Consider the following 27,578-nt stretch of genomic DNA (forward strand, 5'->3'; position numbering starts at 1 on the left):
GGGACTTGCAGATCTGCAGTCCCGCCCATTTCAGCCTCTGATTGGTGGGTATCCTTGGCTCGTGGTGGAGGGGCCCCCTCATTGGCTATTAGGCCCCGGGGGCGGGCCCGCGACGCCGGTCCCTCTCCCCTCACCTCCCCATCTCAAGCTGTAGACGTGGGGCCGCGGCCACAGGCGGTTAGGGGCAGGGGTGTGAGTGCCGAGCAGGAGGCGGGGATGGGGGGGCTGCGGCTGCTGGCGGTGGCCTTCACTTGCTGCTGGTGGCCACCCGGCAGCCAGGGTAAGACGCTGCGAGGCAGCTTCAGCAGCGCCGCGGCCCGAGACGCTCAAGGCCAGAGCATCGGGCACTTCGAGTTCCACGGTAGGTGCGGGGGCGGGGAGAGGGATGAAGGCTCGTGGGCCCATCCCGCGGCCCCTCCCTCCCCGCCTCGCGTGGGGAGCCGGGAGCCGGGAGCCGGCGGCGGCGAGGCTGGGGACTTCACCCAGCTCACCTGCGCTTCCCGCGTGGCCGGCAGCCGCCCCCGTCGCAGCTTCCCGGAATCGTGGGATGCGTTTATGGCCAGCCCCTGTGTTGCTGCTCCCCAGATCCTTGTAAGCACCTCCCCCGGTTGGTGGCTGTGTTCTGCACCTAAAAGACCGTTTCCCCTTTCCTCCCTGTCCTAACGAATGTGCTGATGACTCTCCTGCTGCCAGTTTCGAGATCCTTCGCTTAAAGAAGCATCCTTTGCTCGCTCCGTTCTCAGCCTGATTGTATACACTAAGGCACCGTAATTCGTGAACTCCCAGAACTTAGATTTCCTGGGTTTTGTTCTTTTTGTCTTAAGATCAGTTTGCTAAAACCTACTTGCAGCAGAGAGGTTTTGGAATCACCCACCCCTCCCCCAAAACACCTGATAATCTAGTTGTCACAATTGCTGGGACAGTTTGGTTACCTCCCTACGAAAGGAGTAGCTTTACTGTGGACCACGAGGGCTAGAATTAACTTTACAGAAATGCGTGCAAGTGTATCTTGGAAGCTTCATAATTTGTATCCTCTGTGGCCCTTCTGAGTGAGATTGCATTCGATTCTTCCCTTCTGGTCTCCCTCAAAAATCCATAATTCTTCAATGAATGAATCTGCATTCCTTCTAATTTTTGCCCTATTTATTTGCACTCTCAAAATTTGGACGTTTTTCTTGGTATATACTACTTAATTTGACTACTACTATATCTCAAATAATTATTTGCTTTGATGAGGTTAGGATCCTTGATTCATAGAGTCTTTAGCATTAAAAGATGCAAGATCACAATACTGTCCTAGAGAGGATTCTTAGAAGAAGATAATAAAAACAGGAAGCTAATTGGTTGGGAAAGAAATTGAAAGTATTGAATTACAGAATTGTTGGTGTGAAGGGAAGGGAAACTTTATTATTTTTAATCTGAAGTTTTAAAAATAACTGAGAAAAGGAGATGCAATCCATTTAACAAAATCTATTGTGGAGTAGACCTTGGGTGCATGAAGAAGAAACTCGAGGGTTTTATTATTTTTTTAGGTAACATTTTCAGTTACTTAATCAACTGGCTGTAACTATACTTTGACTATTGACAGTGATAGTAATGTCACTACAATAAATGGTACAGTCTGGACACTACCAGAAAATCTGGCATGTATGGAAGCTGTGACGCGGCTTGTTACTCGTGACTCCCAGACAGGTTTTAGACAACCCTGATATTTCATGGTGATTACCTGATAAACATAGAGGAGAAACATGTAGTAAATCCAGATTTCTCAGGTAAGATTGAGGAATAGAGTGTTCCCAGTATATTAACATACACACTTTCTATCTTTTGGGTGTGTGTATTTTACTATTACCAATTTTCAGTGAATTCGAATTCAGGAAAATAATAATACTAAGACCATACAGTACTGAAATATGAACTCTAATTCAGAATGTGATTTAAGATGTTAATAGGGCCTTAGAGTCACTTTTAAGGCTGTTGATAATTTATAACGTAATTAGTTTATATCAGAGACTTAGACGGTTTTTGATACACACTATAACTTTAAATTTATTTAAAATGTTTAGTCAAAGTGATAATAGTAAAAACAACAGAAACAGGAGAATAAAAAGATCTTCAGATGAAAAAACAGCCCTGTTTCCCTTCTCCTCACCCAGAGTCCCTTTCCCTAGAGGCAACTACTTTTTGCTGTTTCTCTCCTGGGCCTTAAATGTAGTTGCTGTGTGCAACAAGGCTCATTCTATAGTTGTCTTACAACATACATTGTTCTGAAAATTCCTTTGTAAAAGTCACAGATGTCAAATTTTGTATCAGGTCTACCCCAAAACTCATTTATTTAACCTTTCTTGCTATAAGATGTTTTTTTTTTATATTAAAAAATAATTAAATATTAACAGCCATGTTATATTAAAAAACAAAAGAAATTTTGGCAGGAAATTTCTATCGATAGTTTATAGGCAAGTGTTAAAGATGTGGAGTGGTTGTAAAATGAGGCAAAATTCTATCACAGTGAATGTCTACATACAGAAGTGGCTGTTTATTCAGTGAAAAACCATGCGTTATCAGCTGAAGTATAAGGAAACACCACACATTGTTTTGGATAATTAATGTGAATAATCTCTTGACTTGCATCTGAATGGGATGGTCATTCTAATGTGACCTACCTAGCTAAAATGAGATTTAAGAAAAACTGTGCTCTTTTAATTCCCATTTTGATAAATAGAGGTATTGAATTGTCCTACCGTCTCAGTCCCATACAAGACCAAACTAGTTGATAATTTTTGTTCTAATGTCCAGGTGACCATGCTCTTCTCTGCGTCAGAATCAATGACATAGCAGTAGCCATTGGAAAGGAAGCTAAACTCTACCTGTTCCAAGCCCAGGAATGGCTAAAGCTGCAGGAAAGCGGTCACGGTTATAGCTGTAGCGAAAAATTATCCAAAGCTCAGTTGACAAGTGAGTATATCCTTTTTTCTTTGATCGTTATGTATATATTTTTCTTCCTTAATGTCGGGAGTATAGTATTTACATATCTAGATGTTTCATGGCACAGCACATATCACACTCTGTTGAGTACATTTTAAGCTAAAGTTTAAGGAAACTAATCTTTTCCTTGATCAAAAGATAGAATGCCTTTTTCCCCTCTTATTCAAAATATTTGAAAAAATATCCAGATAATTTATAAAGGTGTACGTTCCTACATTCAGACTTCTCACAGGTCACATAATTCATACCAATATGGCAGATATATTTTGACCAAGTGGCAGCATGGAGTGAATGATAACATTTGTTGAATGCTTATTGTCTGGTAGCACTGAGCTAAACACTAAGCTTGCATTATCTCAGTTAATTGTATAATTTAGCCCAAGTGATGCTGTTTTGCAACATGTTATTGGGACTCGGGACCAAGTCATATGGTGACACAATGTGTCATTTTAGAATATACCAGCCCCACATCATTTATAAACCTCTAGGTTTGCCTCTGGAGAGGCTCTACTTTTATTATTCTAGTTGCCTGAATTCTTGAGCTGTTCCATTCTCATCAACACTGTCCCATGCATTAGGGTGTTTGCCATCCAGAGTGAGTGCAGATCTTTTTAATATAGAGATGAAGAGCATATGCCATGCTACCCATTTTACCCCTTGGAAGTTAACTGGTTGTTAATTAGGAATATGAGACATCCATGAGAAAAAAATAGGAATTATCCCTCTCCCCTTTCCCCCCTGTATTTCCCCTACCATGTTCTGCGTAATGACGAGTCTCTGACTCTTCTTTCAGTCTAGTCAGTAAAGCACTGCCATTTCTAAACATCCAGTCTTAGTCTTAGCAGCTGTCTGGTTCCCTCATAACCTGAGTAGGGATAAGAGTGCAAGTCCCCAGTCATTGCCACCCATTGTGGGGATCTTTTGTCTAGGTTTGTGAGATGACATTGACAGTATGCTGAAGAAGCCTGAATGACTGGATTCAGATATCAAAGACAGTTACGTAAAGTTATTTACCTTAACCCTGAATTTTAGAACTTATCTGGGAAATTCATACAAATGCTCATTATCAATTCTCTTTTCCTTTCTACCCCAATTTAATCATCTAGGTGTTGCACATATGTATAAAATGTTCTAGCCTTCTGTTTCCAGTTATCCCCTTCTTGTTTCGTAAGTTACCTCTCAGTATCTCTTGATTTCATCTACTTTTCTTCATCTCTAACCCCACCATGTTATTCCAGGCTGCCGTAATCTCTCGCCTGTACTATTGCAGTAGCTCCTACCTGGCCACTGCAGCTATGCCGGTCCCCCTCTGGAATCAGAGTGATTTTTCTGAATGGCAGGTTTGATCATGTCACATTGGCATCCTCACCAGGACCTTCAGTACTTCCGTGGGTTCCTACTGCTCTGGGACAAAGGCGGCCCTCCTTAATCTGATCAGCAGAGCCGTCCGAGTCTGGCTGTTACTTACCCCCGACCCCAGCTTCATCTCACAGCACTGCCCCGTTGGGCCTCATTTTATTTGTAGCGCAGGTGTTCTTTGATTGCCACCCTGGGCCTTTGCACAGGCTTTTCCTCTGCTTTTTCTTCCTTCTCCTCTTTGGCTCGTCCATCCACTAACACTTGAGTTTTTAGAGCCTGTTGTTCTCCTCCACAGCATTTATTTTAGTTACAAGTTTACATTTTATTTATTTGTTATAAAATCAATCAGTGAGAGCAGCAGGGCTCTTTTGGTCTATTCATTCATTCATTCATTCATTCACAGCACTTCCAGTACTATGCTAGGCACTAGTGATACATCAAGGGACCAAAATACTGACACTCTTACAGTCCTTAAGGCTGCTGAGGGTATAAATAAGTTCACTGTGAGTAAGTGTGAAACTGCTATTGTGATAAGGACTATGAATGTTAGTTACATGGTACTATGAGTGAGAATTTATGATACACTAGTGCTCAGTTAAGCATTGACTTAGTATTTGTAGGATGAATTGTCATGGAACTTAGTGCTTGAGGGGTTTTTCGTTAGTAGGTCATTTGCTTTGTACTTCGCACCTCAAAGTCTTTTTCTTTCTCTATTAAAAACTTATCAGGGACTTCCCTGGTGGTCCAGTGGTAAAGAATCCACTTTCCAATGCAGGGGACGTGGGTTCGATCCCTTGTCGGGGAACTAAGATCCCACATGCTACGGGGCAACTAAGCCCGCACACCACAACTACCGAGCCCGAGCGCCTCAACTAGAGGCTCGCGTGCCTCAACTACAGAGCCCACGTGCTCTTGAGGCTGCGCACCACAACTAGAGAAAGAAAACCCACAGGCCACAACTAGATAGAAGCCTGCACACAGCAACTAAAGATCCCACATGCGTCAAGGAAGATCCCAAGTGCCGCAACTAAGACCCGGCACAGCCAAATAAAATAAAGTGAAATTAAATGAAATAGTAACTTATCAGACAGTTTAAAGCTTTGAGCTATAGGAATCAATTTGTTTTCTTATATTACATGATCAATATTATACCATATACTATATACGCTTGCAAAAACATAATTTTTTTTTTATCAGTCAAATACCTTCAGTCACAGAACTTACGTATATAGAGAGACTTGCTGCATTGCAATGACAGCTAAACTTGAGAATCACTGCTAGTAACTTGTAATAAGATCTTGTTATCTTTGAGCTGCACTTCACCTATCTGTATAACAAGGAAGTTGGACTAGTTTTCTCTAAGCTTCCTAAAAGTCCTAAAATGCTGTGATTCTAATTATGACTCTTTAGGTGGAGTTGCATATGTAGAGAGCTATAATTTATAAAACCTCTTGCTGTTGTTTCTTTTTCTGTTTTTCCTTCCTCTTCCCTAATCTTAAGTGCAAGGGTATTCTTTGGAATTGTTGGAACGGAAGATCTCAGGAAACTGGAATTTTTGAGGAATGAAGATTTTTTGTTAAATTTGGAGGTCTGAAATAAATTGAGTACTAATGACATATATATCAGTTTCTACATATGTAATCAGTTCTTTTTCCCTTAACAAAAGCCAAGTCTTAACAAAATCTGTATTCTCCAACTTTTATATATTATTTTCATATTTATAGTATATTGTCATTTAGAAGCTTTGATGCATTGAAACAAAAAGCATATCCTTAAATTCATGACAGTGTAGTAGTATCACGTATTTGAAAATAATTCCTTATAGAAATAATTCTCATTTCCTGACCATTAATGAGACTTTTAAGAATTAATAGCCTTTCACCTACTTGGTGATGAGCCCATTAACTATGCCTAACTCCTGTGTAAAACCTTATTGCTGCTGTAAGCTATGAAAAGATTAGTAGATTTGAAAAATCTCAGTGTTGAATGTTGCTTGTGATTATACATTCTCCCAAATTAATATTTGAGAAATTATTTTTCAGTCTTACTTTTTGCTTTTTTCTCTTTCAGTAATTCATAAAACATCAGATTTTTTTAAATGATAAAAACTATTTTGTAGGTTTTTAAAGCAAACAAAGAAGATATTTAAATGCACAGAAAATGATGAGTTTATATGCAAAAAAATTTGCTGTCAGATTATAAGAATTAAATGTAACTTTGTGTATAAAACATTTTCAGTATTATCTTTTTACATCATATGCATATATTTCCTCTTGTACATTTGGTGTATTGTATAAATCGCTTAAAGGTGTTAGTATTTTATTATTCTGGGTAATTTTGTTAACAGTATTCATTTCCTCTATAATATTTTTGGGCGATTAGCCTTTCAACACCATTCTCTGCAATTCAAGTTTTGTTAATATTTGAGGTACTCATTACATCAGCATACAGTAAGCGTGCTGTGCTGTAGTCTTTTGTTTCAAAAACAATGAACATGCAGTTTTGTCAAGAGGCTTATTTCCTAGGCGTACTGAAAAAGGCAGCAAGACAAAAACTGAGGCCAATATCACTTTATGAAGCACACTTTTGTTTTTATTTGTTGTAGATCTACATAATTTAAAATGAAACATCAAAAAGTGTATTGGTGAAAATATAATGATTAAATTTTTATATTGTTTTATCTAAGAGAAAAAGTACAAGTGATAAAACCTCAACACAGCAAAGCCTTTATATAATGAAGTCCAGATTACATAATTTTGAGCTGCACATTTCAAAAGCCTTATTTCTGAGCTGCTATTGAATTCTTATTAAAGGTCATCAATTTAACAGAAACTAGAGAAACTACAGTCTTTGCTACTTTTTTCTAGAAGCTGTGCAGTAAGAAAAAGAGTATAAATGTCAGCTAAATTAAGCTATCCAAAAAAACAATGCTGTGGTATTCTTAACAAAATCATCTTGTCCAGTTTAACTACTATTAATGAAATTCCCAAATGTAAAGTTTAAGTCCTCAAAATTTGAATTCTGACAAGATAAATCTGTATCTCATTTATAAAGACAACGTATAAATAATATTTCTCCAACTTTTTATTAGGAAAATTTTCAATTATACATACAAGTTGAAAGCATAGTACAGCCAACATCTGTATATCCTTGGCTTAGATTTAATAATTTTATCAATAATATTTTGTTATATTTGCTTTATGTTTGTATGTGTGTGATTTTCGTTTTTAACTGAAATGAAAATAAGCTATGGGTGCCTTGAGCAGTTCACCGTATTTCAGCATACATCTTATAAGAGTAAGGACATTCTTCTCCATAACCATTACCATAACAATACCATTACTGCATCTAAGAAAATGAATAATTTCATAATAACCTCTAAAATCTCTTCCATATACAAATTTCCAGTTATCTCAAGAAATGTATTTTATTTATTAGAAAGTTTCATTTTTTCAGTTGAGGAAAAGATCAAGACTGACTGGCATGCAGTGGGGGCAATCTAGACTTAGGAATTGCACCCAACATAATCATATATTTTAAGAATACCCTACTTTACAGAGAATCAGACTCTCCACACAGGACTTTCATATACTGTCTCATTTGCTACTCACAAGAACTCTGAGTCAGATAGGGCAAGTATCTTAAGTTTACTACTGAAGAAAGAAATTTAGAGAGGTTAAGTAATGAATATGATTCGTAAGACTTGCTTCTCTGACTCTTCCATTGTCTTTATTACACATAGTGTTTGAGACGCCACTTTCCTACAACATTCAGGGTAGTAGTGAGTTTCTCTTAGGTCAGAATCATAGTTTTAGATTGAGAAGGGATCTTAGACATCATTTAGTGTTTCTCAAAGGGGGTGCTACTGGCATTTTGGGCAGAACGGGTCTTTGTCACGTAAGCTTGGATTGTATGAGGTTTAGCACAGCCCTGCTTCAAGTATCTTGAAGTTGAGAACAATTGCTGTGACGACAGAACTGTCCCTACGCATTTTCAAATGCCCTGCAGAGGAGTAGCATTACCCTGGATTGAGAACCACTTATTGGTATAATCACCATATTTTAAAGAAAGGAAAAGGACAATTAACCTTTATTTAGCAACTACTATATGACAGATACCATGTTAAGTGACTCATATAACTTAGTCCTTGCATCAGCTCTTTGCTGTATTATCTTCATTTTACAGATGAAGAAAGTGAGTGTCATTGCTTATGTAACTTGCCCAAAGTCATATAGAAGGTAAGGATTGGAACCAGGATGCAAGCACAGGTCTGTGTGAGGCCAACATTCATGAGTTCCCACCCCAGCCCAACACACTGTATAGATGTGACCCAGTATGACAACTCATATTCCTGTAACTTCTATTTTTCGACTTTTAGTACCTTTTTAAAGAATAACAAATCAGGAAGAGATTTTGGGAAATCTTTTGAAGGTGTTTGTCAGTCATAGTTTTTAGATATAATAATTTCCAAAGTTGAATGCTCCATTTTAAATTTAACTCAAGTAATTTTCAGAAATGTTACTGTGATGGCTACACAGCATTGTGCATATACTTAATACAGAACTGTACACTTAAAAATGGTTAAAATGGTAACTTCTGTATTGTGTACATTTTACCACCACAACAAAAAAATTTTTAGTGTTGCTAACTCACTTGAAAACTTTGAAAATACTTAAAATTGAAATTCAGAGTTTCAGTGAAACTATTCTAGTCATTTGTGGTATCTCATAGAACTTTTATAGTGATTCCTTTGGTTGGTTAAAATACATTATTTTTACCTGCTTTATGACTTACAGAACTTATTCCAATACTACATCAGGGCTTGGACTACTGAGACAATAAGAACTAAACAAAAGAATTCTCATTTCAAATTGATTATGTGACTAAAACAATGAATACATTTGAGAATTTTGCTTTGAAAGTGCTATTTTTTTTCTCTTTAAAGTAGCCATGAATCAGACTGAACATAATCTGACAGTGTCTCAGATTCCATATCCACAAATGTGGCACGTGTTCTATGCAGACAAGTATACGTGCAAAGAGGACAATGAGAATTCTCAGGTGGAAGATATCCCATTTGAAATGATGTTACTAAACCCGGATGCTGAAGGGAATCCATTTGATCATTTCAGTGCTGGAGAATCTGGTAAGAATATGTATTTAAATATATGTCCTAAATACAGAAAAAGATTTATGCACAAGTACCTTCATGTTATGTTTTTAGAATACTGAAAATTAAAAACAGCTTGTGTCCAACAGTAGACAAATGGTTAAATAAATCTTGTAGAATTGTAACAGCTGTACTATTAAGTTTTAAAGCAGAACTGGAAATTTTGTATTGTGTGGTTTCAAGTGTGTTAAAAAATGCGGAGAATAAACAGAAGTACAAGAATAGTAACAGATTGTTTCCATATTTTGGGTGGTAGAATTATGGATAATTTTCAGTTTCTACATTCTAAATCTTTTTGTTTTTATGATAAGCTAGCTTTATTTTTATAAACAGAAAAATGTTAAGAAACTGAGCAGTCTAAATTAGTAACCCAGTGATTAAGTGAGATAGAAACTCCACTACTTTGTATAGCTGTCCTTTACTAGGTTGTTTGAACATATTTAGGGGTTGCCTTTATTGGAGATTGCAACCATTTTTGAAATGATCAAAATTGATAAAACTTTCCAAAATTAAATCTACTCCCATAAAATATTTCATCAAAATTTTAGGTTGACAAAATTTTATGTTCTGCCCTACTGAAGTGAATTCCTAGCCCAAACAGAAATGAATGACTTCTTGTGATTAATGGTGGACATGCTATAAAATATTATGGATTTGTAAATTAACATGTCAGAATGAAAACTAAAATCTCTAGGCCATCTGTCAAAAAAAGGGTTAGGTGTTTACCTCTTCATGAGTTCATTACCCACTTGGAAGAGTTAGTCTGCTTAGAGAAAAGTGCAATCCCATTGCATTACATTTGCCATCAAGGTGAGTGGGTGGAGGTAGGCCAGGAGTTGAGGCCACATTAGACTAAACCAGTTGTTAAGCTCAAAGTGTAAATTGCCACAGCTAGAAAAGCAACTCAAGGAGCTTGTGTTATAAACAATAAGTCACAAGTGACTTAATGTATGAAGAAAGAAACTTTTTTAAAAATATCCTTTAGTTTGAGAAAATACTTACATAGTGACAGAATGGGGTCCTAAACATTTAAAAATAATTCATTCTAAAAGTCTTTACTGTGAAGGAAATGACATAATTGTTTTTGAGTGCAAATGAATGTAAAGGTTAAATTTCACTTGATACTATTTTGGATCAATGTAGATCATTATTGAAAGTTAATTCTGTCCTACCATTTCTTTTATCTTAGTAAGAGATATTGACATTTATTTTACATAGTTTGGAAAGGCATTGATGAAACCCAGGTCTAGTGATAGCATTGGATGGGTGGTTGGATTAACTTGCTTTTAAGGTTTCTTTTAACTATAAGGCTTCATTATTTCATATGACACTTATCTTTAGGACTGGTCAGGCTTCAGCAGGAAGTAATGCTCTTCTGTAGTCGCTGTACATGCAAACCCTACTGCCTCTAGTGGAGTCCACATCTGGTAGCCCTTCCCCCTCCTGCCTTCAGGCAGGAGAGTGGAGGCTCGAGGTGGTTTTGTTTATTGTATGGATCCATGAGACTCACTGGATCCTGATATTCTTTTTCTTGCCTCCTTATTAGGCTCTCATTTCTGGACTCTTTCCGCATTCCCAGTTTGATATCTGAACTTAGACCGTAGGCCATAAGGCAATGACATTTGTGCCCTGTGTGGTGCTTGGAGTACTGAATGTCAGTCATCCTTACCCTGGCTCATCCTGAACCTTGCCCATGTCTTCTAGTGTTTTTTTCAACACCCTGAATTATGGCTAGCTTTTTCTTTAGGGTTCCCACTAACCATTCTGACTCAGTTCTTAGTCCTGACTCCTTTTGACCTGTCTTCTCCTGTGACTGATTTTGATTTGATACTTATAGTATGTCTAAAATCTGTCTTTCTTATACTAGAATGGGGAAAGTTACTTTGGTCATGTCACCAAGAGTATTTAAATGAGGGAAGAAATTTCACTATAACATGGATTTTCATTAAGCATGGGATTCTGTGCAAGGCTAATCTGTAGGGATTGATTATTAAAAAGTGCCATAAGTACTCAAAAGTATTCATTGCTAGATGTCTGGCATAATTTCCAAGGATCACATCATTTTATTATTTAAATGCCTTAAAATATGATTAATTCTACATTGAAGTCTAAATCGGTGGTTCTCAACCTGTCACTGTGTATGCATGTGGAGAGCTTTGGAAAAAGTACAGATGTCCACCCCCAGAGACTGAGAGAGAGACTTGGTTTTGGAGTGGAAGCTAGGCACTTGTAGTTGGTCAAAGCTCTGGAGTTGATTCTAATGTGCAGAACCACTTAGCTAAAAGTCCATATTCCACATTGTTTTGGTAATGTGCTGGTTTCAACGTAGAGCCTTAAGAGGGATTCTTCCTATTCTGTAGCCTCAGGTATAGAATTTGTTTCCAGGGAATAATTCCCAGTTAGTTCATTTTAGAAACTTTTCCTCATTTGACTAATTTTCTGCCCTAAGTAGAGAAAATTGATTTGCTATGCTTTTTACTGAGAATTGACTGCTAAAGCATGTATCTTAGAGGTTTGAATTAGAATAACCTGGTGCAGAAAGCTACAATTAATGTTATATGCTACTCTGGTTAAATCTTACAGTTTGTTTTCTTTCAAACCAACTATGTATTTTATATCTATGAGACTTTAGTTAGTCCTGTATTTTACAGACTTAGGTTTTTTTGTTTTGGAGGGGTTTTTTTTTAATGTAGACTAAGGCAAGTTTGATGCTACTTGACAAAATACTACATAGGAATATCATGCTTCAAGGTAGAATAAAATAAAACTACCTCTTAAAAACTTAGAATCCTTGTTAACTGTATTTGTGATTGGTAGAGACCAAAAGAAGAAGTACTCAGAATCCTGAGAATTAAAGCATTATTGTCTAAAGTAGACTGGTTTTCATTGGAATGGTATTACAGGCTCTGTCACACCTGCCATCTCACTGTTCTGAAGATTCCAGATATGTTTATTATTTTCTCTTGTTCCCTTTTCTCCTCCGTTATCCTGAAAGATAATGGGTTGGATCTTACCTTTGGCTCTGTAACTTAAAGTAACAGAAAACTCTAATGCAAGTGGTATAGACAATAAGGAAATTAATTCTCTTACATGACAATAATTTCTGAGGCTTCTTCAGGGTAGTTTATTTAACATTATCCTACTCTGTTATCCTCTGACTGTCAGCTTTGTCAGCTCCCTCATATTCAAAGTTAACTGCAGCAGTCTGGGCCGTACATCTAGGCAATTGCAAAATTCAATGTCTCTTTTTTAAGAGCAAGGAAACCTTTCCCAGAAGCTCCCTTATTTCATTGGCCAGAACTCGACACGTGACCTTGTTGTCTAACATCATAAGAGAAATGTAAGTGAAGGTATCAGAAAGGTGATAAGGGTAAACCAACATGTCGAAGTAAAGGGTTAGGTTTACCTCTTTGGGAAAGGGGAATATTGGAATTTCTCTAATTGGTTTAGACTAATCAGGATTTATCTTGAGACCCTTGAAGGTAGGATGGCCATTGGGGTTCTGAGACAACAAGCATCACAGGTAGGCGAGAGTGTTCCAGGGGCTGCCTCATGACCCATTGACTCTCTCCTTTTCTTACCCTATTTTCTCCCATCTCCCATCATTTAGCCAGAACTGAATTTTTTTAAAGCTGTCCTGGAAGTTTTCTTCCTACTGAATTTTGCCAGTGCTTCCAGTTAAGTTTGCCTTAAAATCTGCTCATTCCCTTATAACATAAGTGTTTGTCACCTACTGCATGCTCATTTAAGAGTGTTTTTCTTCTTTTGTGTATATGTAAGTTTAATACCTAGTATCCACCTGTTTTTTTTTTTTTGTGTTGTTTTTTTTTTTGTGATACGCAGGCCTCTCACTGTTGTGGCCTCTCCCGTTGCAGAGCACAGGCTCCAGACGTGCAGGCTCAGCGGCCATGGCTCACGGGCCCAGCCACTCCGTGGCATGTGGGATCTTCCCGGACTGGGGCACGAACCCGTGTCCCCTGCATTGGCAGGCGGACTCTCAACCACTGCGCCACCAGGGAAGCCCTCCACCTGTTTTAAAATTAGATTTTAATTTCAAGGTGAACGTAGATTACTTTCCTGTGAAGGATGGTGGCAGAACAAAAGTAAAGTTGATTGAAGAGAAAAAAAAAAACCAGACTTTTTTCCCTAGAGGTGGTTTATTTAAAAGAACACTTGAGTGCAGACCCAGAGTTTTATCTTTAAAGTATCAGGGTAAAGGTAGGAATAATTTATGCAAAATGCAATGAGCAAAGTGTAGGACAAATGTCCTAGTTCAAGTTATTTAATATATTATCTCAATGAAATAATTTTTTGGTTACCGTGTTAGCTTTTTATGGAAGATACATTTAATCTTGAATAATCCTAAAACATTTTTTGCTAGTGACATGTGTCTTATTTTCAAAAGTCCCTTCCTCCTATATTATTCTGGTTCTCAATAAATAGTCTGGGATTTTCTTTTCATGGTGCATTTCTAAGCTAATAGCGTCTGAAACCTTATCTTGTAATGAATATTTTGTAAAGTATTATAAATAAATAAAAATTTAAATAGAATGCCATATTTAATTCTTTATACTAAGAAGAAAAGGTAAAAACAGATTCAGAACACAGGATAGCATACTTTTACTGACACACAGTTATAATATGTTTAGCTTATTTTCTGCCTTGTTCCATTACTATAACAATCCCAGGTTTATTGTCCCATTATTTCTAAAGCTAGAATACGCCTCTGTTTCAGGAATTTTAAAAGAAAATATGCCCATTCTGTTCTTTGATATTCTCTTCCTGAAGTCTAAACATACTTTCTCACCTAGACTAGAGAAGTGGACCATCAACATTTATGTACGTAGAGCAAGAGAGACACCCAGTGGCTGAAATACTTCTTTTTCTCTCTCTCTCTCTTTCTCCTAACAACGCCAAAAACATGATTGAGATTGAACTGTTTATTGAGTATTTTTCCTACTGTTTGCATCTTCTGGATTACTTTTCTAAAATTATTTTCCATACAATGTAAATATTCCCTTCTCTGCCTGTTGTTTGGAGTTTATCCCACATGGGAAGCCAGAGCAGATTCAGGGGTCACAGTTGGAATGGAAGTGAGTACAGTTTAGACGTTCATACACAGATTCAATGGAGACAGCTACAGCCACTGTCACGATATCCAGTGTTATTTAGATAGAATATAAAAGCCCTAATATTAGGGACTAGGTTTAGATGTAACCAAGTAAATGTAAGCCATTAAACTCAAAGCTGGCCCCTGGTTCGTTATAAAATTTTCTGAAATTTCCGAAAAATGAAGACACAGTCAAAAGATTCCAGGTAACACAGAAAAAGGGGTGTTTATCTTGAGGATGTGTGAAGACTACTGAAAAGCTGCTGGTAGAAACTGGAGGCTGCTTAATGACTGGGACCATTTTTAATATAAAATCTGCACATTCCTATGCTCTGTTCTTGTCTCTACCAACCAGCTCCCTCTGCTCATTCAAAATTTCTGCTTGCCCAGAATTTTGGTTTCATCATGGCCTGGTTTGACTCCTTTGGCCTGCTCCATCATCAACTCTTTTCAACTCCAGTTTCTCTTGCCTCATCCTTTCTATGTTTTGTGGTTTGATGTCCCAAGAGAACATGACTGGCTTCGTATCTGAGAACCAAGTGATGCTGCTGGCCAGTGACTAGTCTTTGGATTGGTAGCCACTTGGTCAGGTGTTTCAGTTTCAGTCACCTGTGGAGTGGAGTCCCATGGTCTCCATAGATTTTCCTCTTTGACAGAGCTGAATGCCATTTACTTCAGAAGGAGGCCTGGTCGTGACAGGTATTTTGACGCTTTGTCCAAATGGGAATTTAAGGTTATGATACATTCCAGGGCTTCGTTCTTAGGCTTTAGCTGTATCAGAATCACTGAAGGACTTATTAAAACCAGAATGCTGGGTCCCACTCCCAGAATCTCTGATTCAGTAGATATGGGTTGAGTCCCAAGAATCTGCCTTTCTAACTACTTCCCTACTGATGGTGCTGCTGGCACAGGGCTCACACTTTGAGAATCATTGTCAGGGTATATAAAACTCTTATTGACTGACTAAATCTATTTTTAAACGTCTTATAAAAGAAATCCACTTTGGGGGGTAAAAAAGCATATCTAACTGAATGCTGAAATCATTGTTTTAATTTACTGTTTCGACCAAAACTGTGATCTTGTGGTTAGTCTTTGGGCTTATTCCCTGACCAATATGATTTCTTATAGATTGACTTCAGTTTAATCTGCGTTCTTTTAGTTAAAACTGTATCCTAAAGTAGAAAATTATTTGTTTCAACAGTCTTCCTTTTTTTTCTTTCACAAAAGTAAATGCTATGACTTCAGTTAAAAAGCAAGTTCTGGAAATATACTGATGGGAAGGTTTGAAAGCAACCCAACACTATAACTGGCTTGTTCCTTTCTTCTCTTCACAGGGTTACATGAGTTCTTTTTCCTCCTAGTCCTAGTGTACTTTGTGATTGCTTGCATTTATGCGCAATCATTGTGGCAGGCTATTAAGAAAGGAGGACCCATGCACGTGGTTTTAAAGGTTCTGACAACTGCATTGCTGTTACAAGCTGGTTCAGCTTTTGCTAATTACATTCATTTCTCCAGGTAACTCAAAACCATTAAAACTGTGTTCATCATTACGTCTAATTAATCCTAATTAGTCCACCAAAATTATGCTTGCTTTGATTATGAATGATTTTTTTCACACTTGTAATTGATGCTAATATTCTCCTCTTCAATTCTTCAGTTACTCCAAAGATGGAATAGGGGTACCTTTTATGGGAAGTTTGGCAGAATGTGAGTATCTTACTGAGCGTTTTTTTAAAACATAAACTTGCTGTCTGCTTCTTGTATGTTTTCCTTTTTTGTCAATTACTTTTTGTCATAATACAGTTTTTTTATCCAAGGTTGGTTAGATTCAGCTCAACTGGAAACAAGGTTATACATTTAGTTTCCACATATCCTATTTAGTTTCTTCTTAGTCATAGGTAATGTGTAGAGCTCTTCATTGTCTTTAGAGCATATTTATATGCATTCTCTCTTTTTTTTTTCATGTGGACCATTTTTAAAGTCTTTATTGAATTTGTCACGATATTGCTTCTGTTTTATGTTTTGGTTTTTTGGCTGCAAGGCATGCGGGATCCTAGCTCCCCGACCAGGGATCAAACCCGCACCCCCTGCATTGGAAAGGCCAAGTCTTAATCACTGGACCACCAGGAGATTCCCACATTCTCTCATTTTTGTCCTCAATAAAAACTCAGTGAAGTAGATATGCTTATCCCTATTTTGCAGATAAAGAATCTGGGCTCAGTGACAGGAAGTACATTCCCAAATGTCAGTCAGCTAGTGAATGGTAGAGCCAAGATTTAGACCCCAATTTTCTGACCACAAAGCTAAAGGTTTTTTTTCTCTTTTTCATCCCTTTTGTGACTCTTTTGTCTCTATTTCTAACCCAGAGCCATAGAGTATACCTGTAATTGAGCTGACCTCTCAGCTTTGTTCTTTAATTTATAAGAGGAACTTTTGTGAAGTAGTTTTTCAGTTAAATATGATGGTGAAAAACTAAAAGTTCCTATAATCATGACTTTTTAAAGGGAACTTTAGAGGGACATCAGGTCATATGCCATTCTCAATCCTGAAAAACAAGTTAAGATTTGCTCTAAAAAAGCATATTCTGAAAACGAAGACATTCTAGGATTTACTTTCCTTATATTTCCATATTTCTCTTCTAGTCTCCTCACTCTTTAATAGGGTATCTTATGGTAATCTCCATAAACATCTCAGGACCCACTTATCCTGATCTTGCTGCCTATTTTAAGATTCTAAAACTTCTAGAACCTTTCCTTTTCCTTGTGAAGAGGATGGATACTGTTTACCTCTTGGGCATGAACAAGAGTTGCTTCTCCTTTTTTGACATTACTAGAACCCTGGTTTCAACCCCTGTTTTCTCTTAGATGACTCAGGATGTTTAAGAGAATCCTAGAGTTTTAAAGCTGGACAGAGCATAGAAATAATTTAGCTTATGCATTTTAGATGAAGAAATTGTGGTCCAAAGAGGCAAAGCACACAGAGACCCATCAGTAGCAAAGCTGTTACTAAAATCAAGGACTTTTGAAGTTTTGTGAGTGTCTACTGTATTCAAAACAGTGTTTTAGGCTGTCTGGCATCTTCATGGTAAGTTAAAAGCAAAAGTCTTTTTAAAAAAACTGCAATAAATCAATGTTGATCATTTTTGGTAGTTCTGACAACAGGTTTGGTTAATGAAGATTTTTAATCAAATTCCACAGAATGGGGTTTTTGTGTCATCTGTGTATTTTATCTACATTAGTTATTTTTCAAGAACAGATAAGCAGTGTCTACCTACCCTCACAGTTATGGTATTATATCAATATGTGCATTATTTAGTATGTAAAGAAATGAGCCAGTGTTCCCTCCTCCCCAGTATTTGTTTTTGCTAATTAGCAACTTATCTAGGGATATTCCTTTGGCTAACTTCTTTAAATAACTGAATATGTATTTGTGAAATGTTTAATAAAAATAATTAGCATCACAGTCATTTAAAATCTATGGTGTAAGAAAATTGTGCTTGTTCTGAAAGGCCATGACACTTTATATCATTAAAGTGTAGTGACAGTTCAGTATTAGAATTCGCTATTACAAGTATGTAAGCATAAATGTAAAGTATCTGGTTTTAATTTGGGTGGCAGAGCTGGAGAAAAATATGGCAAAATAAAGCTGAAAAGGTCTATTATTAATAAGTTTTTGGCTTGTAACTTTTAATATAAGTTTGATACTACAGCTAGTTTTATGTTTCTCTAAGAATATCTTTATATAAAAGAAATAAAAGTCATAGACATCAAAGTTATAAATGGCAATTTGAAGAAAGTTTTATTTTATTGAATTGTGATCACATGTTTATCCCAAAATCCACATCAAAATACACTCCGATGGAAAAGTAATAATTTTTTAAAAAATCAGTAAATAGAACTTCTAAAATGAATACACATGGCAGTTGAAGTATTATTGCTTGTTATTTTCTTGTCACACTGAACTGGGTGCAGGCGGTTTCGTTGCGTCTTTTCTACCACAGCCAGCTTCCCCTGCAGTGTAAGCGATGGCCACCGGGTGGCACATCACACTAATGCATGGAGCGCTTCATTCGTCTTCAGGACTCTTGACACTAGGGCCAACATAATTGGATGTTACAGCAGCTCTGCGTTTTATTGTCATGCTATTTCTTATTGATAGGTTTAGAAAATACTCTTCATATTATAGGTCAGCCACCAAAAAAAATTAACAACCCAGAAGTATTCTCCACATTGCAGAAGTTATATTTAAAATTTGTTTCTTTTCATAAGCAGTGAGTTATAGATTGTAATTAGAAAAACTAAGAAGAATAAGAAACACAAAGAGATTTAAAGTTGGCCTTAATAAAGATATGATATGGACACATATATATTTTTAAAAATAGGAGTATTGCCATTGTTTTAACTATTTTCAGAAAGTTTACAAATTTAATGGCAAAATTTTAATTCTTTAGAATTATTATACATGAATATCTCTTATTGAATTTCATCAGTTTCTTTTTTAAAATGCCTGTCTTTTGTGGTTAATAAAATAATTATATTCTCAATGCAAAAAGGATAAAATTTGGGAATTCCATGGTGGTTCAGTGGTTAGGACTCCATGCTTTTACTGCTGAGGACACAGGTTCAGTCCCTGGTCGGGGAACTAAGATCCCGCAAGCTGTGCAGTGTGACCAAAAAAAAAAGGATAAAATTCTTTGTATTGTGAAAACTCAGTTGACTTTGCTTTTCATTTCCCATTAGTTTTTGACATCGCTTCCCAAATTCAAATGTTATACTTACTTCTGAGTCTATGCATGGGTTGGACAATAGTCAGAATGAAGAAGTCTCAGAGCAGACCTCTCCAGTGGGATTCTACTCCTGCGTCCACTGGCATTGCTGTCTTCATTGTCATAACACAGGTTAGTAGTGATACTAAATGTTTCTGCTTTGCAATATTGAGAAATGCAAATTTGAACATATCTCATGTCAAGAAACCTGGGACCCATGAGGAATTTGTGTCATTTTAAACTATGAATTTAAAGAGTGATAGATCATATATGAAGTAAGTGAGAAAGAGAAAGACAAATACCATATGATATCAGTTATATGTAGAATCTAAAATATGACACAAATGAATTTATCTACAAAACAGAAACAGACTCTCAGACATAGAAAACAAATTTATGGTTACCAAAGGGGAAAGAGGGAGAAGGAGGGATAAATTAGGAGTTTGGGATTAGCAGATGCACACTACTATATATAAAATAGATAAACAGGGTCCTACTGTATAGCACTGGGAACTATATTCAATATCCTCTAATAAACCATAATGGAAAAGAATCTGAAAAAGAATATGTATATATATGTGTAACTGAATTACTTTATTGTACATCAGAAACTAACACAACATTGTAAATCACCTATACTTCAATTTTTAAAAAATGGGAAAAAAAAAAAAGAGTGATAGAGGGCTTCCCTGGTGGCGCAGTGGTTGAAAGTCCGCCTGCCGATGCAGGGGACGCGGGTTCATGCCCCGGTCTGGGAAGATCCCACATGCCGCAGAGCAGCTAGGCCCGTGAGCCATGGCCGCTCGGCCTGCGCGTCTGGAGCTTGTGCTCCGCAACGGGAGAGGCCACAACAGTGAGAGGCCCGCGTACCGCAAAAAAAAAAAAAAAAAAAAAAAAAGAGTGATAGATAAATAACCTGTTAATTTTCTGAGTGCTGATATATGTATATTGTAGAATTTCATTGTAATTTACCTGAATCTGAGCTTCCTATCAGATTATTTCAGTGCAGTATATTTAATATTCAGTTAGATTCTCATTTCCTAATTAAGAGCTTTCTTTCATATTTTCTAACACTTAGTAAGTACTCAATATTAAATGAGTCAGTTAATGAATTTGAGATTCATTCATTGGCCAGAATCTACTTTATACATGAAAGAATTCAAGTGAATATCAGATTAAAGAAAAAACAAAACATAGAATAAAAAAGAATAGGATCTTGTTTTTGAAAACAAATGTAAAAACAAACTTGGTCTTTTAGAAGAGTCCTCTATGCCTTTTTTTTGTTTTTCTCTATAGTGACCTATAGACATTATTCTAGGATCTCCATATGCCTACGTACAATGGATTTATAAAAATTAAGAAGAAAGCTATAAACATAAAAATTTGTATTGAGTTTGTGACCATCAGCTATAGATGAAAATGAAATATACATCTGGGCTCTGTAAAGGACATCATAATCTAAGTTTTAATGCATTAAATAAATTGAAAAACTCACTAGTGAAGGGTAAGGCCTGTGCCCATCTACCTCTAGTACTTATTTTAGTACCTTAGGTGCTGAGTGAAGGTTTATTGAATTTACATGATTGATTTAGAAAGAGACCATATCACAGATATTGATATTTAAAAAGGAGATAATGCCAGGATGGGAGGGCTAGTGAGAAAGAACTGAATTAGGGGTGATTAAAGTAAGGGTAAGTTCTGCCAACTTAATGTTTTTGATCCAGGATTTATGGAGAGTAGTGTTAATATCAGGTTAAATTCTCATTTCTCAATAACTGTTTTAAAAATTGAATTTTCATTATTTCATTGCAATTTAAATTCATTATCATAAACAAATACAAATTGACATTATAACACTACCCTAGAGTTTATGTGAGCATTTGTGAAGAATGTATTAGACATGGCCCTGACTCTCAACAGCAGCCAGACTAGGGGGACGAGACAGGCAACAAGAGATCACGTAAATGTGTACAGTGTATTCCACAGGTCCTGCGTTAGCATACGTATGTGGAAATATGGGAGTATGAATATGTAAAAATGTGAATCATGGGAAATAGTAGTTTGGGGGGTTTTTTTGCTTTATTGGGTTATAATTGAAAAATAGAAATTGTATAGATTTAAGGTATACAACTTGATGTTTTGATATATTTATACATTATGAAATGTTCACCACAATCAAGCCAGTTAACATATCCATTACCTCACATAGCAGGAAATGGTAGTTCTATAATAGCACTTCTTTGTTGTAAAGAGTTACGTTTAGAAATGCAAGTTAAGGAATCAGACGGGTATAATTTGGCGTAGAGGAATGAATTTCTGTAATAAAGATCTAATTTTTGTTTCAAGAAGGAAATTTATGTGTGCAAGATGAGAAAAGAGTTCACCTAGCAAGAATGGTAGCTGGAGTAAAATTAGGGTGGAAGATTTGAGAATGAGGAAAGGAAGTGGTTGCTGGTAAACCCCATAAAGCCTAAAATTGGATTTAATAATGGAGTTTCGACCTAAATTCTTTGGAAGCCACTGAAGACCCAATTCTGAAGGCTGAGTTGGCAAATGAAGGGAGCACAGAGGGCTACTGACACGTGTGATGGTGAAAATTATCATAATTGAAGTGATTGCTGTTTGGTAAAGGTGGAGGCAATGTGGGCACTGATTTCTACTGAATAGCAGTAAACAGAACAGCTTAATGAAGAACTTGCGAGCTTTACACTGGGATAGTAACAATATGGTAAAAAAGGTGAACAGACAAATAAGGATAAGTAACTGTGCCCTGGATGCTACGTTGGACATTGAAAATCTCCTCTCCTTTACCCAGGGAAGTTACCGTGGGAAAAGAATGAGGTCTGAAATCAACAATTCTGACTTGTTAATTTCTGGATTACAAAAGATACTGAGATATTTGAAAGTTTATCCTGAGATAATGGGCTTGAATGCAGAACGGTTTGATTCCTAATAAGGTGTTGAAGTAAGAAAGAGATTTAGAAGAAAGTTTTATGTTTATTCTCTTCATCTTTTCGACTTATTTTCATCATTAGAGCTGTCTTACTTGAATCCTGGTAACAGTAGCATTTTTTATCTCTTGCATGTGGTCTCGTTCGATTACAATCCCTTTTCTCCAGCTGAGGGTATCAGTGAAGGAAAAACTGCTTGTGCTTTATTAATCAACACCTTATATAGTCTGATAAATCTTAGAGCCTCTTAGGAATGTTTATATACTGGTTAAGGGGATATAGGAAAGAGTTGAAAAAAGTACCTTACTGTAAGTAGACATGACTTTTTTCTCTAAATATTGTTTTTTACAGAGTATTTTGCTACTTTGGGAACAGTTTGAAGATACCAGTCCTCACAGCCACCATTCACACCACAACTTAGCAGGGATCCTTCTAATTGTTTTAAGAATTTGCCTAGCGTTGTCATTAGGCTGTGGACTCTACCAGATCATCACAGTGGAAAGAAGTACACTCAAGAGGGAGTTCTATATCACTTTTGCCAAAGTATGGGTTTGGTTAGAAAATGACTTCTTCACATTATCAACTTCATTTTGCTTTACTTGGGAAGTTAAGGAGCCACCATATGCTAATATTTAGTAAGGTTTTATTACGTGCCAGGTACTCTATGTGCTTCAAATCATTTAATCTTCATAACTTATGAGATATAGATGATATTATCCCCATTTTGCAGAACTCATGAAACAGTAGTTTCCATGTAATCTTTGGCAGGTCCGTTTTGCCTGTACTATAATTTCTTTATCAATAGGGATTTTACATTTCTTCTGTAGTATCAGAATTTTTTTAATAAAAAAATTAGGATACGGTTTGCATGTCTCAAAAAACAGTCATTAATGGACTATGAACTGTTACTCCCAGAATTATGCAATGTTTTATAACAAACTATGAAGAGCCGTCCTTCAGCATAAGCAGAGGGAGCCAGGAGGCTGAGTACATACTATGTTTCAGCCATTTCATGTCATCCATATGAGATCATGTTTACTTCATTCCCCCTTGTTGTGTCCTTCTTATGCTAGTGAGATCTAAAGGCAAATGGATTTTTTTTCTGTACCCATTTAATAAAGGAAAAGATCAGGAGACAGGTTGAGTCAGTAACGTTACAGAAGCCTTCCTTCCTAGAAAGTTATATTTTTTTGGTCAGATTGAGAGAATCCGTAACCCATCATCTTGGCAACTCAAAGCACCATTCTGATAAGCAGTTTGGTCAGCCCACCCTCGTTGACAGTCTCAGTAGAACGAGGCTGAGACGGAGGAGGGCCAAATTCCTTCTTTATTCCAGATGTGGAGCATTTTAAAGCTGCTGCTGCAGCCCTAGGAACCCATGTCAGGCCTCTGAGTACCAAACAGGCAAGGATATGCCATTTCACTTTGGAATTCTTCCCAGAGACAGTAGTGCTTATTGTTTCAAAAGTTAGTATATACCTCAGGTATTTAAAAACTAAATTTCTTCTTTTCTTCTATGTTTAAAACAGTACAAAATTTTTTTCTTAAACTTTAATTTTTATATGTTTTAATATAACTATTTGAATAGGTTCAAACATCCAAAAGTATTTAAAAAGCAGCAAACGTGTTTCTTCTCTCCCATCTATGCAGTTATCACCTCCTCATATAATCACTGTTATTAATTCCTAATTTATTTTTTAGAGAATTTAAAATATATTACTATATACACTAATATGTATAAATGGATAACTAATAAGAACCTGCTGTATAAAAAAATAAATAAAATTCAAAAATATATATATATTTATATTTCCCTTCACTTTTTACAAATAGTAGCATTGTGAACACATTTTTCTATATCTTGTTTTTTTTTCTTATAACCTCAATATACCAAGCATTTCAACAGCTACTAGTATTAACTTATTATTTTATTTCAAATTTAATTTTGGAAAAGGATAAGTTGCCATGTTCTAGGATAAATAGAACATATATATTTGAAAAGTATAGTGTTAAAAAGTTTCCCATTCCTACTCGCCTAATTCTGTGTCTTTTGTACTAAATCTCAAACAGGTAACCGCTGCTAGTCAGTTTTTTGTGTATTCTTACAGAATTTCTTTGTGTATCTATATGCAAATATGAATGTATATTCTTATTTGTTTTTTATAGAAATATTACACATTTGTACCTTGTTTTTCTCAGATTTGTTACTTATATATCAAAACCTCAAAATATATGTATGAGGAAGATGTAAGATTTTAAATACTCCAAAAACACCCATTTGATTAGAAACAGAATATCATTGTCACAACAATAGCAGATATATTGCTACATTTTATTGCAAGTTCTACTATACAGGCCAATTGAGATCAATCATGACCTCCTAAATATGCTGGTAATGTTATTTACCTGGTACATTCTGAAAACAAAGCATAGCTGCGCTTACTTGACTTATTTTTCATTTGTTTCAGGGCTGTATCTTGTGGTTTTTGTGCCATCCAGGTCTTGCATGCATTTCTATCATTTTTAATGACTACCAAAGAGATAAGGTAAATAATATACATGATCAAAATAGTTTTTTGTAGTCTTTATTGGGAAATTATTAAAGTAGGAAAGGCCTGTTTATCCATTCAGCGGTTTCTTGGATTCTTTAAAATAAAACTTTGAAACAAAATATTGAACCAGTGAGTATTTAAATTTAGTTTATAAGCAGAATGATGGAAAATAGCTTTTGTTATTCTTAGCCAATTTCATAATACTGTTTTATAAATTAAATTATAAAATTTATAACTCATCTTTGTAGTTAAGAAAAAATGATTAAAATTTTTTGCTACATAATGTTAAAAATCAAGACAGCTTTCTAAAAGTCAGTCTAGTTGCTTTAACAGCCTGCAGACTGGAATGCCATGCTCAAGTATGCCACGTTTTGGTTGTATTGATACCTACCTTCTTAGGTGAATTACTCCATCATTTCGAAGTGGAGTTCTGCCAGGAGCCCTTTACAAGCAATGCAGTGTGCGGTTGAACACACAAATGTTTCTTGAACCTGAGGTATTTACAAAGGATAAATAGATAGGAAGGTAGTCTACAAAAATAGAGAAGTGACTTGAGAATTTCGGAAAGGGCTTTTAGAGCACTCTCCAGCATTCAGGTAGGGGCATGCTTTATTCCTATTACTAGATTATTATTCCTATTCCTAGATTAGGAATATTATTCCTATTACTAGATTAGCCAGGAGTCTGATTTTTCCTATTACTTTCTTTAGTGCATGCACCCTGAGAAGATGGTTTAGCAAATTATTCTTTTGTGTCTTATTTTGACATCTATAAACTAACTGTTAAAGGAATTTTACTTTTGAACAATTATAGTTGAACATTAGTCTCATTTTCCTATTGAAAATTTCTTTTACAAAATGTACACACAGTAAAGATGGGACAGATACAGTTTTTTATTTATATATATTTATATAACATATATATAAGTTTATATATGTGTAAAGTATTTATAGGTCCATGATAAAATGAATATAATTTCTGTTTTTGCATGCAGTAAAGCATTCTCTTTCTTTTCTTTTCAGGTCATTACAGTAGGCGTTATCCTTTGCCAGTCTGTTTCCATGGTGATTCTCTACAGACTCTTTCTATCCCACAGTCTTTACTGGGAAGTTTCTTCACTTTCCTCAGTAACACTGCCACTGACCATATCATCTGGACACAAAAGTCGCCCTCACTTCTGATACTTGATTTTCTTTAGAGGAAAAGTAAATTTATTTACCAGAGTGCAATAAGGATTCAAATACAGTGACTTTTCTTTTCATACTTTTGGTATGAAAAATTGAACAAAGAAAGCAGAGCATGTTATTTATACGACTGCATTTAAGCAGTACCAAACTGAAAAAAAGGTAATAAATGTTTTGAGATATACTTAATAAACTTTCAAGAAAGAGTGTTGTTATAAGGTCATTTATGCAATTTCCATATGGAAATAAAGATGAAAAGAATTATATGATATTTTGGTAAGAAATTCACCACTTATAATGCCTCATCTTATATCAATAATTAACTCAGGTTTGATAGTCTTATAAAAAGTAATAAGTTAAATGATTACTTGCTTATACATGTCTAAACCAAGTCCAGTTATGAAATCAGTGTAATACACTGGTTAAAAACTGCTTCTTTTTATGCTTTAAGGAAAATGCATTTTGTATTGGAGTTAAAGAAATTGAAAATGAAGTTACTTCAGAAAATCGGTATAAAATATATTCATAGTTAAGTGAATAAGCTTTTGTTTATTTGTGGGTGGGGTTATTCTCCATTTTCTTCTATTTTAGCTCTAGCTAGGTTTTAGCTTGATTAGCAAAGCGTTTTTGACAGATAGTTTATGAAAAACTTAGATACATTGCATTGGTTTTACAAAGGGTTTTAAAATCTGAGCACTTAGGTGAAGGGACAAGCTGGTTTACATGTTGAAAAAGAAAGAAGGAGAAAGTACTCTGTGATATGGTACTAAAGTTTTAATCCTGATATAATTCATTTCTCTTACACTGAATCCCCAATCATAATTAAGCTGTATACACAGATTAAATTAACAGAAGCATTTCACATAAATGCTGGTTTCAGTCATCAACTACCCATGAATTCCTGCCCAAGGATACTTAATCAGGATTAAATTTTCTATGAATAATTGAAAAACAAAATACTCACTGGATTTGTTATAATCCGTGTTGGCACTGGATTCTAAGTAGTTGCCATCTTGAATCCTTTGTAATAAAGCCATATTTTTGCGTATGATGCCCCAGTATTGAGTATACACTCTATCAAGTGCCTGTTTAAAAAATTGCTGAATTGTTGTTGTTACCTGCTGTATAAAATGACTATGCCCATTAATAGTCACTGATCAGAAATTATTCTGTTTCTGTTTTTCAAGTCATTCAGGCCTTTACATTTTTACCTCTGGCTTATTTTAAAGATATTTTTTTATCTACTTGCAAAGGTATTATGTTTTTAAGCAAGAGATGGTACACTGATCTGGTAATTAACCTTTTTAAAATTAAACAGTTAAAGCAACATAGCACAACTTAAAAATCTCTTTGATGTTGTCTGTTTTTCCCTTACATCTAGTCTCATTGGAAATGAATAGTATTCTGCTTCATTTTAAAGGGAAAATACGTGTGTTCATGACTAGCAAAATGGCAGAATGACAGAGTTCAGCCTGCTCATTAAATCCTCAACAGTTCTTTGT

At 35.9% G+C, this 27,578-nt stretch overlaps 1 protein-coding gene across 4 annotated transcripts; it reads left to right on the forward strand.

Annotated features, from left to right (window-relative positions):
• Positions 1-209: 209 nt before the first annotated feature.
• On the forward strand, positions 210-27,578 carry GPR180 (G protein-coupled receptor 180). 4 transcript variants are annotated; one of them, XM_059995728.1, is made up of 10 exons: positions 210-361; positions 2,797-2,955; positions 9,290-9,490; positions 15,959-16,139; positions 16,282-16,331; positions 19,364-19,521; positions 22,692-22,883; positions 24,809-24,886; positions 25,292-25,388; positions 25,915-26,043. In XM_059995728.1, exons 1-9 carry the CDS (start codon positions 217-219, stop codon positions 25,379-25,381), a joined length of 1,254 nt encoding a protein of 417 aa, XP_059851711.1. In that variant the 5' UTR covers positions 210-216; the 3' UTR covers positions 25,382-25,388; positions 25,915-26,043. The 4 variants fall into 4 exon arrangements, with proteins under 4 accessions (XP_059851711.1, XP_059851712.1, XP_059851708.1 ...); XM_059995729.1 differs by having other exon boundaries at positions 25,316-25,388; XM_059995725.1 differs by lacking the exon at positions 25,292-25,388 and having other exon boundaries at positions 25,915-27,578.

The sequence above is a fragment of the Delphinus delphis genome, chromosome 18, assembly GCF_949987515.2.
Source record: "Delphinus delphis chromosome 18, mDelDel1.2, whole genome shotgun sequence".
Taxonomy (NCBI): Eukaryota; Metazoa; Chordata; class Mammalia; order Artiodactyla; family Delphinidae; genus Delphinus; species Delphinus delphis.